Consider the following 20,470-nt stretch of genomic DNA (forward strand, 5'->3'; position numbering starts at 1 on the left):
CTTGGGAGTTGAACCTAATTTTCATGCCAAGCTGCACACATTTTCAATGTTTTATTCTTCAAAATTGCTGCTCTGTTGGCAATTGGTTATTTCAATTTGCTTTAAATGCTTCATGGAGTTGACTCGTAGTTCATAATTCTTTTCATTTGGGTCGTTCCTGCCCTGACTAATATTATACTTACTTTAATTTGTCTAAAATAACATTGAATGCTGCTCTCCTTGCAACCTCAATCACCCTGACCCTAACCACCCCCCCCCCCAAAAAAAAAAATGGTTTAATTTGATCCACATGTTTGCAAATGCAAGACTTCAATAAATTTGTGAGTTTACACTTTTTATCTTGAAGTTAGTTTATTTCGGCCGAGCATATACAGCCAAGATAAGCCCTGAAGAATCTCTTTCATGATTACGGTATCATTTTATTGCTTTGAGCAGGGCATGCACATATTCCAGATGCAGAATCGACACAAATACTCCATGTGACCACTCACTTAGAAGGGCTCTTCCTCCTTTTAATACCAAGTTGTGCCAGCCACTTCACAGTTAGAAGGTTCTGGACTGCTGTCATCTGCCACCAATGTAGGAATAGCAAAAATAATTAAAACAACTTGCCTTACTCTACTCAAACTATTAATGTCAGCAAAACTTTGCTGGCCTTTAATTGTATGTTGTCTGTGAAAATTTTCCATAAATTGTAAAATATAAATATAGTTTTGTGTATTTGTTGCCCTTTTCCCTACCAAAATGCAGCTTGATAGGTGAACCCAATGTACTTCTCTTGATAGAATCCTTAGCATGCTTACTCAGTTCTGAACCAACAGATTATTTCTCTAAACGCCAAAAGATTGTCATTTGACTTGCGATGCAAAAATTCTGATATGCAGTCTACGTAGTATCTAATCAATGATCTTACTATAATTCACCAAATGTCCGTCCGTCTGTCTGTTCCCAGCTACCACAAAAACGGCTGAACCGATCGCAACCATTTTTGGGTGTGTAATCCTGGGACCCCTTGGAGTAAAATAGGCATAAATATAATAACTTGACCCCCTTAACGGCTCCCGTAGGGAGCGGATGCTTCTAGTTATAATAACTGAGTGTTTGTAGTTTTCAAAGAGACTGCAGCGGTGCCAAAAAGCAAGAGTTGCACTTCCCACCTGAGATCAAGGTTTGACATTGTTTACATTGTAATTTTATTTTCTGTTGTATTTTGTGTATGTGCATGTATACTGAGAATAATTACCCCATGCACACGAAGCAAAAAGCATAGTTCACCAATTGGTTCACTTCTGTCTGTCAGTCTGTCCACAAACGTCAGTTTATGATCGAGGAACAACTTTATTTCAATTGAATGTTATATTTCAAATGCAAATCGGAGAATGAATTGGAAAACGAATCTGTAGTTTAGCAGTACTTTGGCTCTCAGTTAATTGGACCCAATTGCGCATTGCAGAGAGGAAGGGAGATAATTTTTTGAGTCTGTTTGCCTGTCTGTCTGGTCATCAGACAAAATTGAAAATCATTCCAAACAGGAAACTTACTGTTTTTAAGGATGTCATAAACAACACAAATAACAATCCCAAATAACGAATGTAATGTGTTACATAAGGTGGTGTAAAAGACTGCATCAACAGCGGTAAACTTCCAAAATTTTTTTTTATAAGCAACTGTTGAAATCTTTATTTAATTTCACTTGAATTGCATACTTGAACATTAGAATGCAAATCGTCTTTTTGGCACTTTCAAAAACCTTCCATTTAGTCGGCAGAAAAAAATCTTCATGCCTTGAGGGCAAAGGAACTATGAGGAAACGTATGAGAATAGCATTCATGCTGTCATGCCCTGAAGGCAAAATAACTGTTTTAAGATTCTGCATTCTGATAAATATGGTGGTGCATAGCACTGTGTGGTTACCATCACATCTACCATGCAAGGTTCATGAACAAAACAAATGTAGATCGTGCTCGGAAACGCAAAGCAAGTGTTTAAAAGACTTCCCGTGTCCTTTATACTTTATTTTCAAGACTGTGTGGGGTAAGGTGTTCTATGAACTCTTTCGTTTTTCTTATAATGCTTTTGTGAAATGATTCTTACACAAAAATATTGAATATTGCACAAAATGAAAAAGAATTATAGGCAAATGCTTTAATATGGTTAAGGCAGCTCTGTAATACAATATAAAAAAACCAAATAATTAATAACTGACCATTCTCCCATTTCCTGCACCACTCTGGATGTACATTTCCTTAGAGAACAAAAGCAAACACTTTTCATGATAAGTTCTATTTTACCTTCGCTAATATATGTATATATATATATATATATATATATATATATATATATATATATATATATATATATATATATATTTTTTTTTTTACTCAAGTTAATTGAGGGTGTTGACAAAATTATTTTGCTTTAAAATTTTCTGCACACTTGAAAACGAGGCATATTTTAAATTGGCTTGTTAGTTAAGGAATGTGCTGCATGTTTGAATCACTGTCGGCATGGAGTGAGTGTTTGACAGGTGGAGGGTTACTCTCTCTGTGTGAAACGAATAACTCAACACATCCCATGTGGAGTCTATGTTTGTTTGGCCAGTCCATGCTGTTTCCATTGTGAAGGTTGTTTGGTTAACAACAGACAAACCTCCTCCCCCCCCCACCATTCTCTCCACCCCTTTCAATATTTATTTATAAATAAATATATATGTATATATATATATATATATATATATATATATATATATATATATATATATATATATATATACATATATATATATATATATATATATATATATATATATATATATATATATATATATATATATATATATATATATATATATATATATATACACACACACATACATAATTTTGGGCAGTGGTTGTTTTCCCAATGTTTTCTTTCAAACGTACAGCACAGCACAGTACTGTATCTGTATATCTATATCTGTGTATGTGTATATATATATATATATATATATATATATATATATATATATATATATGTATATATATATGTATATATATATATATATGTATATATGTATATGTATATATATATATATATATATATGAAGATGTTGAAGTGCATTGGAAATGAAGTGTGATGAACACATTGTTTAAAAGCAGATTACTCGACCTATTTGATATTTTGTGTCGCTTTTAAGAATAATTTTATTATGATCTTGCGAAATGCTTGAGGGGTAAAAATGAGGCAAATTGTGCCAAAGTGGTTAAAATGCGGTCAGTTTTTCTTTGTTTCCCAAAATCCAACAAGTACTGAAGCTGTATCTATAAAAGTATATCATTTTCAGATGAATTGTGTACGTATATTAATAGTGGGTGTTCTAAAATTCCAATTGTCTAATGCATTTTACAGTTGATTAACAATTTGTATACATTTTTTCTGATTACATAAATAATACCAACAACATACACAAACAGGCTGTTAATTGTTGAGGAATACTAAATCTTGGTAAAGAGTAGTGACGGACTACATTGGAAGAGAAGGCAACAGAGTGGGAAATTGTAAAACGAGAAGGAAGAAAATTATTGCAATATGAGGATTAAAGAAACGAGAAATGTTCATCGATCCTATTGGATGCTTATGTTCCTAATTTTAAATTAACTTTTAGTTCCTTGCCTTTGCATGTATCAATGGTGCCATGCTGCAGTAAAATGTCACAAATGGTCATGTGTTGGGTGGAATGGCTGGAAAGATTTAAGTGATGAGCTATTCGTTTGGAAATGTCTGCGGCTTCTGTTGGATCTTACATCCAATCAGGGTTCACAGTAACGATCACCCAGTCTGTCTTGTTTGTCTGATTATCGAGTTTGTGACAAAGTGGAGCCGATATGTATAACATTACAAGGAGCTTTTGGGGTTCAGAAATGGAGGTGGTTATTTTGCTGAAGGCACAGATGTTGTAGCATTTGTGTGAACACTTGAATTTTCCTGGCTGGAGGTCATTTGGTGACGATCCTTTACCAAGGGAATATCACATTGAAGTTGGGATATTGTCATTTTCAATCATGATGAGGTCAGTTCTTTGGCAAACTTTAATACCCACCAAAAAGTACTCTGTGTCGGAGTGGCAACACGTCCAGGATTGTGCCTAATAGCCAAGGAGACTGCTTCGGCAGCACCAACTCTCTGCACAGAGTATTGTCCCGATGGATGGATGGATAAGTACTGTTAAAAATGTTCATCAGCTGCCACCATCAAACTGATTGCGCTGCCGAAATGCACACGCATTAAATTGTTGCTCACCTTGTTTCCAAATTTTAGAATATTGAGAAATGACACTGTGATGAACATAAAGCAGTCTGAGTCATCCATACTTGAACCATACTGAAGGTGTGAGCCAACTCATTTTGTGCTGAATGATACATAACCATGCCAAAACTGATCTACACCATAGTATTGACGTGGATGATTGATTTGGTGAGAGCTGATTAAATGTTCCTCCAATTCCGGGTGAGAGACTTGAATGAGCTTGTAGTATTTATATGTTAATTGCTATCACCATTGCATATGGTACATGTTTGGCAGCTTCATGTGTTTTTTTTTTCTGTCATCGATGACGATCCGCTAATAAATGTTGAAACTGGTTCGTTGGCTGAAGGGGTGTGTAACATTTGGTTTTTTGTGCATGTGCTGCAAATAAATAACTACAGCTATGAAGGAACTCAGGTCAAGTTTGAAATAGCAAAGGGCTGACCTTGAATGAACTTTCTAGTTTGCTTTAGGAAACCTCTATGGGTTGGAATCTCCTGCACTGAAGCTGAGTCAATGGGTCTATCACTTTTCCATTGCAGACAGGTCGGTGGTCTCTTTATTCTACCGCCTCCATTCTGGTCTTGCATCCTCTGGCCTTTCCTTGCTTTACCCCCCCCCCCCCAGGTTTCTGCAGGTCTCATATGGTCTTGCATCAACTTCCTTCTCATTAAACTGCCTAAATCCAGAATCACTGCTCACCTCCACTCATTCATTCCTCTTCTCCCCCCCCCCCACACCTATGGAATCAACTTCTACATTCTCTTAAATCTCATTCTTCACTCCAGGTGTGTTCACCACCATCTCAGATCATCCCTCATCCTAAACCATAATCTTGTCTGTCCTCATTAACCCCACCCAAATCCCTCCCCATTTTTCAGTTTTCCCTCCTTGGAGTTTCCTTCTGTATCCATCTTGTCCATGCATCCTCTGTGTCCAACTTTTCCTCCCCATGCATGTGTGTTTTGTGTTCTGTTTTTGGCTGTTGCATCCTGATCCATTCAGTGAACGAGCTCTTCCATGAGCTTTGACTATGTATACAAAAACAAAAAAAACTAGAACTGCCACTTTATAACTGCTGGCAGTGATGACCGGGTACCCAGAAGTGCCTTTGACACAACTGATACAACATGAGACTTAAATCAGAGTCGCAAAGTTTTGCATTGACAGGATAAGCGGTGCCAGAGAAAACATTATTTAATGGTGATACAAACACAGGCCTGCTTCGAGAGGGCACGGAACAGACGAGTTACGAACCGGGCAGCACAAAGCATTCAATTTCGTTAGAACTGGCTTCCAGATTCAAATAATTAAATAATTCTGGCTCCCAAACCGCGTGACCGATCAGGTTGAAATTTTAAACTTTTGTTTCGCATGTCACCTCAATTATAAATCTGAAGTTTCTCATATATAGAGGCAGCGGTTCCAGAGTAAACATTAATTAATATTTATCTTTCAATCCAAGATGGCGGCCAAACCATGTGACTTGTGATGTCATAATTTTCAACACATGTGCAAACACGATGGGAGACGATAACTGCAAATTTTCGCTTTGCAAGGTTAACCAGTTCCAGAGAAAACATTATTTAATATTTTTCTTAAAACCAACATGGCTGCCAAACCCTGGGCCCGATCGCGTTGAAATTTCAAACCCTCATTCCGCATGAGTTTTCCACCATAAAGGTGATGTTTCACATTTATTGATGCAGTATTTCCAGAGTAAACATTAATTAATATTTTTCCTTCAATCCACTATGGCTGCCAAACGTTGCGTCGTACCTCAAAAGGGGGTGCGAACTTTTTATTCGTCATGGAGAGGCGGTCATAGTGGTGGAGTTTCGCCTGGATCTGTTCAGTCCTTTCAGAGAAAAAGACGTTTAAAGATATTATTTTTTAATCCAAGATGGCTGACGAACCATGTGACCTATGACATCACAAATTTACATTCTGCTTCCAACTGGGTACTGGAACACGGTTGTGAAGTTTCGTGTTAATCGGTAAAGGTGCGTTTTTCTATCCAAGATGGCCGCCAAACCATGTAACGTGTGATGTCATAATTTTTACCATGCGTGCATACACGATGGTAGATGATAATTACAAATTTTCGATTCGTTTGGTTCAGTGGTTCCAGAGAAAACATTATTTAATATTTTTCTTAAATCCAAGATGGCAGCCAAACCGTCTAACGTATCAATTCGAAATTAACAAACTTATATCGCCTACATGTCCCGAATATAGTTCTGAAATCTCCCCTTCATCCGACCAGCGCTTCTGGAGAAGAAGATGTTTGAAGGTTTTAGGGTTTTTTCAAGATGGCCGCCGAACCATGTGACCGATCAAGAACAAATTAACAAACTTGAGAAAGGACCTCATGGGGAATATATGTGGGAAGTTTCGTCTTCATCTGTCTTGCCCTTCTGGAGAAGAAGATTTTTAAAATTTATTCATTTTCAATCCAAGATGGCTGCCGAACCTTGTGACCTATGATATCATAAATTTAAATTCTGCTTTCCATCGTCGACCCGAACAAGTCTGTCGATTTTCGTGTAAATCGGATAAAGTCTATTTTTCTATCCAAGATGGCCGCCAAACCATGTGACTTCTGAGGTAAAAATTTTTTACCATGTATGCAGACTTGAGGCGAGAAGGCACTTGCAAATTTTCGCTTCGATAGCTTATGAAATTCCAGAGAAAACATTATTTAATATTTTTCTTAAATCCAACATGGCGGCCAAACCATGTGACCTATCACTTCAAAATTAACAAACTTGCATCGCATACATGTCACGAATATAGTTCTGAAATCTCGCCTTGATTGGACCAGCGCTTCTGGAGAAGAAGATGTTTGAAGGTTTTAGGGTTTTTTCAAGATGGCCGCCAAACCATGTGACGTATCAACAACAAATTAACAAACTTGAAAGAGGACCTCAGGGGGAATGTACCTGTAAAGTTTCGCCTTAATCTGCCTAGCCCTTCTGGAGAAGAAGATTTTTTTTAAAAAACACTAAAAAACAAGATGGCGGCCGAATTACGTCATCGATGACGTGAAAAATAACATTTTTGTCGATGAATTTTGTTGTAGATGACGCTCAAAATTTTTCAGATTTTTCCTATATGGCGTTCTACTTGACGAATTTTCACCGGTATATCGCTTCACCTATGACGTCACGAAAAATCACACGTGTTCCCCATAGGGAGCTTAGTAAAATGTATCAAACGAAAAATTTTTCCATTGCACGGTTTCCGAGATACAGATGTCCAAAGTTTATCGCTTTTTTCAAGATGGCGACCGTACCACGTGACCAATGACGTCATTATAACGTGATTGTGCTATCAAAAAAGATACACACTATGGTGAAAATTTCCTGTCGATCGGACTTAGTATTCCAGAGAAAATGATTTTTAAAGCGAAAAAGGGTGCAAAATGCCGGCGGAAAAATAATAATAATAAAAATAATAATAATGCGTAATAATAAACAGAAGAAAAACAATAGGGTACCCTAATAATGATTTGAGGTCTCGCCTCGTCGTAGCTAAGATTATTGTTTAGGTTATTGCTGATTGGTCGTGTGTGTGTGTGTGTGTGTGTGTGTGTGTGTGTGTGTGTGTGTGTGTATGTGTGTGTGTATGTTTGTATGTATGTGTGTATGTATGTGTGTGTGTGTGTGTGTGTGTGTGTGTGAGAGAGAGAGAGAGAGAGAGAGAGAGAGAGAGAGAGAGAGAGAGAGAGAGAGAGAGAGAGAGAGAGAGAGAGAGAGAGAGAGAGAGAGAGAGAGAGAGAGAGAGAGAGAGAGAGAGAGAGAGAGAGAGAGAGAGAGAGAGAGAGAGAGAGAGAGAGAGAGAGAGAGAGAGAGAGAGAGAGAGAGAGAGAGAGAGAGAGAGAGAGAGAGAGAACACACACACACAGACAGACAGACAGACAGACAGACAGACAGACAGTGCGTGCGCGTTTGTCGGTCGTTGATAGCTATCTCCATAATTTGGGTTTCAGAAGATGGAACGGAGTCCTCCCAAGACTCATAAAGTATCCACCTTCGTTTCGGTGAAGGATCGTGATTCATTGCCGAAGTTATGAAGTTGTGTTATTCTCAGAGCTTTGTTCCAATGGCTCTCTTCAGGATCGTCATAACCCCAGACAGCCCCCGAATGTAGTTTGTAATAATATTACCAGGGATGGTTTTTAATATCTATATGAAGTTCTTCGTCATCATTCCCGTGGCTCCAACTCCCACTGGTACAACTTAGGCATTCTTCAGCTTCCAGGATCTTTTCACTTCATTCTTGAGGTCTTGGTATTTGGTCATTTTCTTGATTTCCACATTGTTTAGACCAAAATTAGGTGTGTGTGTGTGTGTGTGTGTGTGTGTGTGTGTGTGTGTGTGTGTGTGTGTGTGTGTGTGTGTGTGTGTGTGTGTGTGTGTGTCGGTCGTTTGTTGTTATCTCCACATCAGGCTTTTGTCCGCAGTCATTTCTTCCTTTCGTTGCTTTAGTCGGCCGTTTATTCATGATACGTGAAACACCCTGTAACCCATGCCTCCAGAAAACAGACTGTTTGGAATATCAGTGGCATTTCCATCCAAGCATCATGTAACTGTTTAAAAAAATATATTCTCCATGGGTAGGCACTCCTATGTTGAGTTTTGTGTTGAAGTGGTTGTGGAGAAAACAAATTTAAAGGTGAAAAAGTGAGGTCGAAAAAAAAAATAAAAAACCCACAAGTGAGGGAAGAAAATTTAATGGTACATGAAATACCCTGCAACCCATGCCTCCAGAAAACAGACTTTTTGGAATGCCGGCCACATTTTCTATCCAATCACCATGTAACTTTGTATGAAGCTCGCTTTTGCCATTGCACACACTTCCTAATTTGTCAACTTGGTTTTGGGATGGCTTTGAAGGCCATTAAATACAAGTTGATGAGTCTTTCCTTCGTGTTGGGAAAAGAGGTGTACAAAGCATACTGCACAAGCATGTCGACACTTGCCACAAGAGATGGTTCAAGCCCACATTTTCTGACCTCAAGCCAAAAAATGTTGGGAAAAGGCAGGAATCCCTACTCAATTTCCTGCAATTTTCCAGGCATTCCTGAGAAATGATTTACCAGGAAAAACACTAGCTTGGGCTCTATTTGTTTGAAAGCTCTTCTCAACTCAAGCTCGAGAAAATTACGCAAGCACCATCTCTAATCTTGATCATATGCAGCGTGTGAGCGGTGTGGCACAATTGCTGCCAGTGTGGCACAAGAGACAACATAGAAGATGATAGATAATGAGCACCAAAATATTATCCTGAACTTTGTGTTGACCGGAACTTTCAGTGGGGTCATTTTTCATTTCGTCCGCACAACGGTCGACGTTCCGCAACATGGTCAAGGAAGGTTATGGGTGCCTATTACCAGTTATCTGATTTTCACTTTAAGTTTGATCATGATTTTTCTTTTATAGTTTACTTACACCTTTGTTTTCCCACCTTGATTGTGTGAAATTTTTATTATTTATAAAAATTCATATGATTGGGTGTGGGTTTGTATTCACCGTTCAAAAAATGGTTTATTTAATCAATCTGCAAACATTGTTCTAATTTATACATAAATGTATTTGTGCTTCTCATTTCCTCGTCGATAGCATTGCATTTTAAGATTGATGGTACTGTATAGTAAACTTTTTTCTTTTTCCTTTATTCCTTAGTATCGATAGTCTTCATTTGCTTTGTTTTTCTGCAAGATTTAAATTTTGTGCTGTTATAAATTTTGTTGTAAATATATTTGTTTTTGAAATTTATTTATTTGCATCAGGAAAATGCAGTCTTTTTTTGCAAATATTGTATTCTCTAGCTGCAAGGTGCTTTCAGTACATTTTCAAAAGAGGGAGTAAAAAAAAAAAAAACCTTTGCTAACACCTGATTTATTGCTTTGTGATGGTAATAAAGAGCAGTCTTGAGGGCTGCTTGAGGGACCCGCTCAGGCCATAGCAATGAAGACCTCTCACAGCCCCTTTATTAGAGCCAATATGATCACCCAGCCGTTGTAGCTCGCTTCTCTCTTGCAAGCTGAAATGGAAGCAGTTGTGATCAATATCTTTTTAGAGGTGAGCAATGCTGTGCTAACTTTGAATCGTTTGCCTCCTAACTGCTTGACTGCCCTGCTTACGAACCAAAATGTTTTAAAATGATTTTTTTTTGATTCGCTCCATGTGGAATTGCTGTTGAAATATGTTGCCTTACTGGTTTGGACTTTTCATCAGCCTTCGTTTCTTTTCTCCTTTGTTTTTTTTTTTTTAATGCTGTGTTGTACGAGATATCTGTTTGTTTGTTTTTAACTTGAAGCTTGCAAGATCGTTTGTTTGTTTCACTTTTGTTTCTTTCTCACATTTGCTTTTAGCTACTTCAGTTGTCATCATTTATTGTTGTTACCTTTTTCAGTTGATCATTTTTACTGATCAACTGACAACAGATGATAAGCTGGCAGGATTTAATTGTACTCTTTTAATCTTCACAACTACTTCCTTAACGCTGGCCAAGAAAAGGTATCAACAGCAATGTCATTAAATGCAAATTTTCAGGTGTCTGTCCAATCCCGTCACGCATGAGGAGCTGTCACAAGCTATGCCAAGTCCCAGTGTTAATGGCTCCTTTGGGTGGACCCTCTTTGAATATGTTTTCTTGGCTGCCCAAATAGATGTCCAGAGTGTGTGCATGGGTGTCACGAATGTGCCATTAGGTTAAGTGATGGTCATTTACTTGAGCCTGATGGGGCTTTAATCATCAATTCAGAGGTTGGCCAATTATTTCAGATAGGGCATTATGGAAATGTGATGTAAGGAGCAAAAGGGACAAAAACATGACTTGAAATTGCTAATATCTGAGAAATGCAAGGCTTCAGCTCTGCTGTTTTCAATTTAGCAAGAATTTGGAATGCAAGCTTTCCATGTTTTGCTTAACTGCCTTCAAAACACAGACTGATGAAATGGACAGCTTGACTTCTGAGTCTTTGTGATTATTTCTTCTTGGAAATTCTTATAGTCTATATTTTTGTGTCTGTACATTTCATCTGATGCGATTGTAATTGTTAGTAAAATGAGTCGTCGCTTCACATTGTGTTGGAAGTATTATTGTGTATTATATTGTAACTCAGAATTGATTCTGAAGATTTTTGAGTGAGTCCCGAAAACATTGGTGAGACTTCTCCAATGAGAGGCCTCACTATGTTGCTCAGTTGCATATATTTATGAGTGAGCCTTCTCCAAAGTGCATTCTCACGATCTTGGTCAATTCAGTGTGACCTCTTGTCTCTCATTGTGTGTGGTTGGCTGGTTGTCAACATCACTCAAATGTTTAGTTGTGCAAAGCTCAAAATTTCAACATCTTTTCATCCTATACTGACACATAATTGGTTAAATGGTGTGCATGGTCTGATACAAATGATGTAACAACAAATTTATATCCAGAAAACCCTTGTGGGATTTGACCTTGGGAATATGCAGTTGAAGGAGGATGAAACTTCATACATTTCTTTGTGAAAACTTTTCACATTAGGCTTTTTGATCGAGTACCACTATTATTTGACAATTAAAGAAATTACAAAGCCTTGAATAAACAACCGTAACGGGGTTTCAGTTTCCTGTATCTTCACAAAATGGAATAAAATGAACCAAAGGTTGGTGCAGACTTTCATAGGGAAGAGGTCCATCGTAAACCCCTTTTTTGTGAAACTACCTCAATCCAGGATCATTGCTCACCTCCACTCATTCGTTCCTCTTTTTTTCCTGCCTGTGGAACCAACTTAAACATTCTCTTCAATCTCATTCTTCCCTCCAGGTCTTCAAGACATCTGTTCACCTCCATCTCAGATCATCCTCAATCCAAAATCATCTTTTTTACCCTCATTAACTTCCCCTCCTCCCCCCACCCATCCCAATCCTTCCTCCATCAAAATTTTCTGTTTTCTCTCCTTGAAGTTTCCCTTTGTATCCATCTTGACCACCCCATGCATCCTCTCCTGTCCTCCCCCCATTCCTCCCCATACCCTTTGATTGTCTAAATCTCCTTCTGTATTGACCTACTCTGCTGTCGGTGTTTTTCCGTCTCTCTCTCGCTCTCTCGCCGCTCTCTCGCCTTCTCTCGCCCTCTCTCGCTCCTGTTCTTTTTATATCTTGTTATGTTCTGATCCATTCAGTGTACTAGCTCTTCCACGAACCTTGACTATCTTCCATGAAGCAAAAAATTTAAAATCATGCAATTACTTCATAAGCAATGTCACCAATAATGTCATCAAGAAATGTATCCTAAATTTTTGGATGTATGTTAAGTCATGAATGTAATGTCATGAAAAGCTTGAATTTTAAACAGAGCTTCTCAGTGAAATGTGAAATAATCATTTTGTTATTACTCACAGCATGTCCCGAACAACATCAATGAAGTGATGCAAGAGGCAACGGCAGATTAAACTTTGCACACTTGCTTCATGAGGATATTCCTCTTTCGGACTTTGAACACCATTATAATTTGTCAATCTTACAATGAATTGCAGTCTGAAATAAACAACCTGCACATGGCTTTCAGCTTTTGTGGTATCCCTGCACAATGCTAAATATCAACTGAAATTCAACACAGACCTTCGAAAAGAAAAATCAGGAAATCCGCTGTTTTTGTTCATAATTCATAAAATTACATCATCAAAGAAATGATGTCCTAAATTGTTCTCTGATGTTTCAGGAATGGGTTTGTCCTGTTCTGCAATAGCTCATGATACTGCAATCCCAGATTCACACCTCAAACTACGTTGACTTGTTATTTGTACCTTTATCATTTGTGGACATTCATCCACAATGGAGCTGCATATGTGATTTTTATTTGCAAGTTTGACCACAATTCTTGGATTGCTGTTAAAAAACAAACAAATGCTAGGTCATCCAATTAAGCTTAAATTTTCATTTCAAAAAGGCTGAAATCTCCAATTTTCATTCATTGCTCAGTGCATGTCTGCAAAGTATTATTCATGGGTGAAACTCCTTCCATATTTTACGGAAATCCGTATTTTTGTAACAGTCCATATGGAGGTTTCTGTATGTTCGTCATCAGAAAGGCGTGCCGCGATTATCGGGAATTGAGGTGCTATTCCGATATTCTGATTAGTTTCTGAATCAAATTCATGCGGTTGGGGTGAAATGCTCACGCAATAACGCATCATGACCACGATTATGTGAATTACTCACATGGTAGTTTTTATTATGAGCAATTTTTGCAGAAGATAGCCGGGTACAAAAGCTTGCAAGTGTGCTACCATGATTAGATGTCTGCCAGGCAGGAGACCGTGTGTGACACACACCCTGTGTGTACGTCGGTGTTGCGTATTCGCCTTTCCTCGCCGGCAGATTAGTCTGACTGGTTATCACGTTGGAATGGGATTTATATTTGTTTTACATCACGAGTGTTTGTTAACATTTTATTTTGTTATATTCATGGTGTCGTATTAATTTGTGATTGGAATGAAAATATATACAGATTGAGTTGATAAGAAGATGGAGGAATTGTAAAAGGGGGAGGGAAAAAGGAAAAGGAGGGCCCCCCCCTCCCGATCGGAATGGAAGGCTGAGGCATTCATTTATCCCTCAGGGGCGATTTATAATAGCTTGAGAAGACCGCTTGAGTTATCACCTCGATGGAAGTCACTATTTATCCTTCGGTAGAATTCTTCTCCAATTGTCTCACAAAAGGTCGAGGAGAACTTATGTGTAATTGCGATCTGTAGTGGCATCATTTTCATGTTACAAGATGTAAATATTCTCGAGCTCGGGTTAATCGGGGTTTTCCAGAACCGGATGCACCCGGAAGAGAGGCGAGCGGGTTGTTCTGTCGCGAGTTGAATAAAGGGTTGACTCGGATTCCGAATGCCTCGGATGTCCTTTCCTTCCACATTAAAGATCCGCCTACTTGGCGGTTAGGCACAAACAACCACCACTGTTGGTGTCAGACGCATTTCACTCAATAGAGATCTTCTGTGCCTGGTGTTGTGCTGAAAAGGGCAACCGTGATCGTGGAGTTTCACTGGTAATGATTCTTTACCTGATATTGGCACCTTCGTGTGGCTCGTGTGTAAAGAGCTCGTCTTTGCCTTTGTGGTACCTTGCATGTCTCGCGTTGCCTTATGCGGGTTGGTGAAGCTCGTCTGAAAAGTCTGGAGTCAATTTCTCCTTGGATCCTTCATCAACATTCTTGGTTTTGGCCCTTCCGGTTTCCAGAGGGCTCTTCAGTTTAGTACCTCAGCTGCATACCATTCCCTTGTGGAATTTGAACTCCTTTCGGACGTATTCCCGTCACTTACACATTCATGACTCCGACCGCTCGCCAACGCCGATGCAGTGCCCGCTGATGCTGTGACCCTGTTACTCATTTTGCTAACCTCAGAAGAATGATGGACCGAGTCAACCCACCTGGTGTTAATTCAATAGCAGGAGAGGGGCTTGATCCCATGAACCTAAGATCTTAAGCCAGCACCAAGCTCCAGCAATGAATGTTCAGATGAAATTTTAAAAATTATTCCCCAAATATCACTTTCATTTGCATAGTTTTTCTGTTACAATATGGACAGGATCACCCCCAAAATGCATATTTTGACATCAATTTTTGAGTTTTCTTGGGGAGCATGCCCCTGAGCCCCATTTGGAAAATCTCCTTTTTCCTTTTTTCAAAAGTTCTGCAATTTCACCCATGCATATTAAACAAAGCTATTGGATCTCATGGTGTGATTTACCCAAGCACTTTTTTGTTTGTTTACTCTACAATATGCCAATAAAGCAAAGGACTAATATAATTACTGGATATTCAATGTTGATTCTAAATAATTGCGCATTTATGGAATCTCATGCGTGTGGAGTACTGCCACTCTTTATCCTCATTGTAAAATGTAAAGGGAAAAATATCAAAAAAGAATTCAAAAATTCTGCAGTTTCACCCATCATTATCTATCTATAATTCCAGCAGTGCGTGCGTGCGTGCGTGTCACACCGCTGTTTCTCAACAACCACTGGTCCGATCTAATTGAAACTTGCCAGGTATATTGCTGGGGACCTGAGTATGTGCCTTTTCAAGGTTTGATATTAATCGGACAAGTGGTTGCCAAGTTATGGCCATTTATTTACCAAACCAATGACAGGACACGTTGCTACATAGGCGTGGTTGATGGGGAAAGGGTGCCATTTAGTTACCAATGACAGGACACGTTGCTGCGTAGGCGTGGCCATTAGGGAAGAGATCCTCAGCCGCGTTCCCCATTACGGGTTACAAAGTACGGACTTCCGGATAGTGATGACTTACTGTATTCTAATAATTTCTCGATTTCTTATGCGCATTTATACATAAACACAATCCCCCAATCCAGTTATCGTTTACGAGAGCGAAGGAACGGCCTGTGTAGTTGTTTGAAAGTTTTGTTTTTTTTTGCACGCACGGCCACGCACGTACGGGCATGCGAGAGCGAAGGAACGACCTGTGTGGTTGTTGTTTCTGGCACGCGGTTTGAAAGGTTTTTATCCCCTGCCGCGTGGTGGAAGGGGGATATTGCTGTCACCTGGGTCGTCCGGCTGTCCGTCCGGCTTTCCATCCGTCCGGGCGTCAACATTTATAGCTGTGAGTGCGATAACTCATAAAATGTTCGCCATATTGATATGAAATTTGGGTCACACATGTACCACCTGAAAAGGAAGAACCCTATTTGATTTTGGGCGTGGCTGATCCAAGATGGCTGACTAGGGGGGCCATTTTGAAAAAAATGTTTTTGTAATTGTAAAATTACAAAATTGACAATCTATAATTGCTTTATAAATTCTTTATAAATAATATAAATATAAATTCTTTATAAATTCTTTATAAAGACATTTGTAACTTTCTAAATTCATGATGTAATAATAAAAATTTCAAAAAAATAAAACTCCACTATTTCAAATGGAAATCCGCTTATCTGATTTCAATTATTTTTGGTTACTACGTTCCTCACCCCTGGGGAACTTTTTCGAGATGATGACCAAATGGTGTCTTGTTTCCAATTCACCTCCTTCATTATCTGGAATATGTATGACCTTTTTCATTCAATGGCGGGGGATTTCCCATCTCTGATGGTGTATTTATTTTTTTGCACGTACGGGCACGCACTAGTACTAAATTATTCCATGTTCTATATCACAGACTTGTAGCGAAGAGTTGGAAATAGGCAGCTCGTTATTACTTACAGTATATCAGTAATAACATCATAACAGTACATCGGTAAAAACATCTTACAGTGAGGGATACTCTATATTGCTTCTTTTTTATATTTTTTTTCCAAAGCAAATCAGGAATCGAATCTCGGAGCTGAAATTTACACAAACCCTCATGGTAAAGAATCTGAAATATCTAAATGGTGATGCTTTTCACAATGGTGTCGTGCATCTGGCGGCTAGGTTAATCCTTCTGACCCAATTGTGGTGAACGGGTGGTTAACACCGACCAGGCCGATCGCCGAGCAGTTTTCCTTCGAAGAGAACACGTAATCCTCGGAGATTATGGCATGCACGGGAGGGTAAGGGTGGCTCGGACGGAGCAGATGGATGCGCACAGCACAAGGGGTTTATACTCGAACACACGACAGACACACAGACACCAGCAACCTAAAATAACCATGGGGATTTAATGAAAATAGATCAAATATTTACAAGGGTAATAATTCATAATGTAATAATAAAACGTGAGGTCAATTAAAGCCTAAAGTTGAGGCGCCTCGACACGCGGACTTAAATACAGATAAGGGGAAAACAAAAGAAAGCAAATCCTCCCTTTATTATGGCACCGAGCTTTGGCCAGAGATTGTCTCTATTGAACTTTGCGATGGAGCCGCTTTGTCCTGCATGGGAAGATGTGCCCACAATGGCGCCGAGCCGCTCTCTGGGTGGGAAACGTACATGAGGTAATTTGTGAGGCGAGGCGGTATTCAACACCAGGACTCACCAATTGCTGTGCAGCTTCTTCTCATGAACGAATATGCCAAATGTTCCTCTCTTGCAGTAGGTTTGCTTCACAACGATCGTCCACCTTCCTCGACCACACGACGAGACGATTTCTGAGGCCACGAGGCACGCTTTGCTTCCCTCCTCAGAAACGTACACTCTTCACGTTTCAGCCAAACAGTCAATGACTAGCGTCTTGCCCAGCACGCGGGCAAATTTACAGCACGACACGAGAATGGCGCAGCCATTTCGTCATGCCAAGAGGGAGAGCAAAGCGAGATCCTCCGTCCCAGCCACGTTTCTCACCAATCGCGTCCTCTCACATCTCCTGTCTCCTTGAACATTACTCTTCTTCTACCCACTCTCTGACATCACACCCATAAATCATCCACTCTGGGGGCGTGACTTGCTGTTATGAAGCCGGGAAGGTGGGGCTTCTTGCTTACTTGGATGTGTGGCATGGTTGTAGTTGTTTTAAGGACGTGATCCCCTTTATCGCCGGTCTTGAAATGCAAAAACATATGGAAAAGGTCACAGGGGGCAATTACATACTGGGGGGAATTGGCCTTAATCCCTATCTAATTAACACAGCATCACCCCCCCCCCCCCCATGTGGTGACGAGTAACACTTAAGCTCACAGTTTCCCAACTTAATTTATATTGAGACGTCTCCTACACGTCCACGGACCAAGCAACTCTATACAATCTTAACTTTGCTATGAAATTGCTCAATCTACCCCCACAACCGTAACAACAGCATCGTGAATATAACAAGTTGAGGTTTGGAGGAGAAGTCTCACTTGTTTATGACTGATCCTTTCATTTTTAACCCTTTTGCAGTTCCATTACATGTCTGAATGAAAATAGTTGCACTTAATTTTTTCCCTTAAAAACAATAATTATTGTCACGCATCTCTGGATCCCAGTTTGCAATGCCCCAAGAGAGGATCTTAAATGTGAGCTTGAATGGCCAAATGGATCAAGCGGATACCCATTGCCTTAACCTCAAAAATGATTTAATTTAGAGCCTAATTACACCATGGAAATGAATGGGTAACACTACCTTCATTATCTATATATGAATACTGAAGAACCAATTTTGTGCTCCTCCTAGCGGTCGCGTCTCGTTTTTCTCGGTACTGTGACCTGGACTGAAAGAAACTTCGTACCTGTGAGAGTGCATCGCACATTGTGGCAATGGTCAACTTTCAACTCTGAAGCAAAATAAACACTTTTCGTTGAGACAGGGGCGAGGAGTGAAGAGGCAGGGGCGGGGGATGAAGAGATGGGAGCAGGGAGTGAAGAGGCGGGGGGCAAGGTAAGCAAATTTTTGGGTGGGGGTAAGCAAATTGAAAGTAGGAGACGGGGGGGGGGGAATGGGGAAGCGGATTAGTGGGCGGGGGCTGGGGTGAATTAGGCGGGGTTGAGTGTGAGAGGGTGGACAGGGGGTGGGGGCCCGGGGGCAAGTGGGGTGGGGAATCAAGAGACGGGGGACGGGGAGTGAAGAGGTGGGGGCGGGGCCAGGGTAATTAAATTTTTGGGCGGGGGTAAGCAAATTGAAGGCGGGGGGGGAATGGGGCAGGGGTGGGGGATGAGTAGGCGGGGGCAAGGACGCCCTGTCCAGTCCATGTCCCTTGAGTGTTGGTGAGCTGGTGAGGGTGGTTGAATGAACAGAATCCGTCTGTGATGGGGTTTCGGCTCGTACATGAATAATTTGGTTATACTGTGGAGATGCAAGAGCAGAAACTAAAAGAAACAACAATAAGTAACCAATGATGATCATTACTTTTCATGCAACGGCCAGCAGCGGAAGCTAAAGATGAAGCAGAAGGAATAAATAAATTTTTTAAATGATAAGGAATAAAATCAAGATCGTGAGGGAAGAATTAATAGGGGAAGAAATGATGAAAGGGGTCAGAGCTCAGAGGAGGATTCTGTGAATGGGAGAACACTGTGAGTGAGAGTGGGAAAGAGTAAATCAAGGGAGAGGTGACCATTAACAGCCGAGGCTGCTTCATGAAGCACTGTGGTGATTATTGCCTTTATACACCAGAGGAATATCACATCCTTTCATTTTTAAGTACCAACAGGTGCAAGCCAGCAGCGGCATTGAAGCACAGAACTCTTGCACTCAGCCTGTGCACTGCCAATCTTAGCCGATGTTTCACTACCAAAACCTCTCCGCTTTCTTATCAACGACTTGCTCTGAATCTCCAATTCTGCCTTGACTGTATCATCACAACTCTACTCTGACGGTTCATATCTCAATCTCCCCATCCAAATCTCTCTCTCTCCTTCTCACTGTCACATCTCCTTAAATTTCCTTTTCTCATGCTTCAACCCAAGTTCTTATCCGCTGAGCCCACCAATCAGTCAGCAGGTTAAAGTAAAACATCAGTTTGAAACAGCCATTGGATACTTCATACAAATGCATGCCCAAATGTCCCGACGTGCCACCGGATCATCTGTGAACAAAGGTTGTGGCGTAATAAATTCTTCACAATTTTTTTTAAAAGACGATACCACTTGCTACCCTTCTAAAACTTACCCTAAAGCTCAGTCCTGGATTATAATATTTTCATCATTAATTGAAATCATCATGACATAAGTAATGTAATTTAAACTCACTTGTATACATGAAAAGCATTTTTGTAACTATCTTTAGAGCCTGTAACTTTACAAGTGAAGTAAAATACAGTTCACCATTTTTTTGCTTCCATTATTTCTTTGGTTTGTATATTTTGAATGATATTCTTCAAGGTATTTTTGAATCACCAGCACAAGTGCTCCACTATTTCAAAGTTTTGAATCTCTACCCCATGTGTCTTAAACTGAAATCACGTGCCACATTGTGTTTGGTGATATTGTCAATGCCTTTTTCCTGTTCTTGTTTTTTGGATCTCGTAATAAATCCTAGGTGCTTGCTTGTTTCAAAAATTAACTTTAATTTTAACACACTATAAGTTCTTCATTTGTGTTGATGGTGGCTTCACCTTCATGCATTTAATTGACGTTTGACATTTGAAAGGTCAAGATATGGCCTTACCTGTGGTTTGATTTTTTTTCACTTCACAGATCTGAAAGAGATCGAAGCCAACTGTTTTTTGCGGCCATTTTTGGAAGTGATTCGCTCTGAGGATACAACAGGACCAATTACTGGACTTGCTCTTTCCACTATTAACAAGTTTCTTTCTTATGGCCTTATTGGT

At 39.8% G+C, this 20,470-nt stretch overlaps 1 protein-coding gene across 11 annotated transcripts in view; it reads left to right on the top strand.

Annotated features, from left to right (window-relative positions):
* The window catches only part of GBF1 (golgi brefeldin A resistant guanine nucleotide exchange factor 1), a 432,716-nt gene that overhangs the window by 160,376 nt on the left and 251,870 nt on the right, over positions 1-20,470 (top strand). For 10 of the 11 annotated variants that reach the window (XM_085882025.1, XM_085882027.1, XM_085882026.1 and 7 more), the window contains one exon: positions 20,337-20,468. In XM_085882025.1, the coding sequence (XP_085738151.1) occupies positions 20,337-20,468 (132 nt within the window). Of the gene's footprint in view, positions 1-9,628; positions 10,371-20,336; positions 20,469-20,470 lie in introns of those variants that run through there. The other variant, XM_085882035.1, reaches the window with a different exon arrangement.

Source organism: Eptatretus burgeri, chromosome 5, assembly GCF_056783735.1.
Source record: "Eptatretus burgeri isolate ZD-2024b chromosome 5, Ebu_testis_v1, whole genome shotgun sequence".
Classification (NCBI taxonomy): domain Eukaryota; kingdom Metazoa; phylum Chordata; class Myxini; order Myxiniformes; family Myxinidae; genus Eptatretus; species Eptatretus burgeri.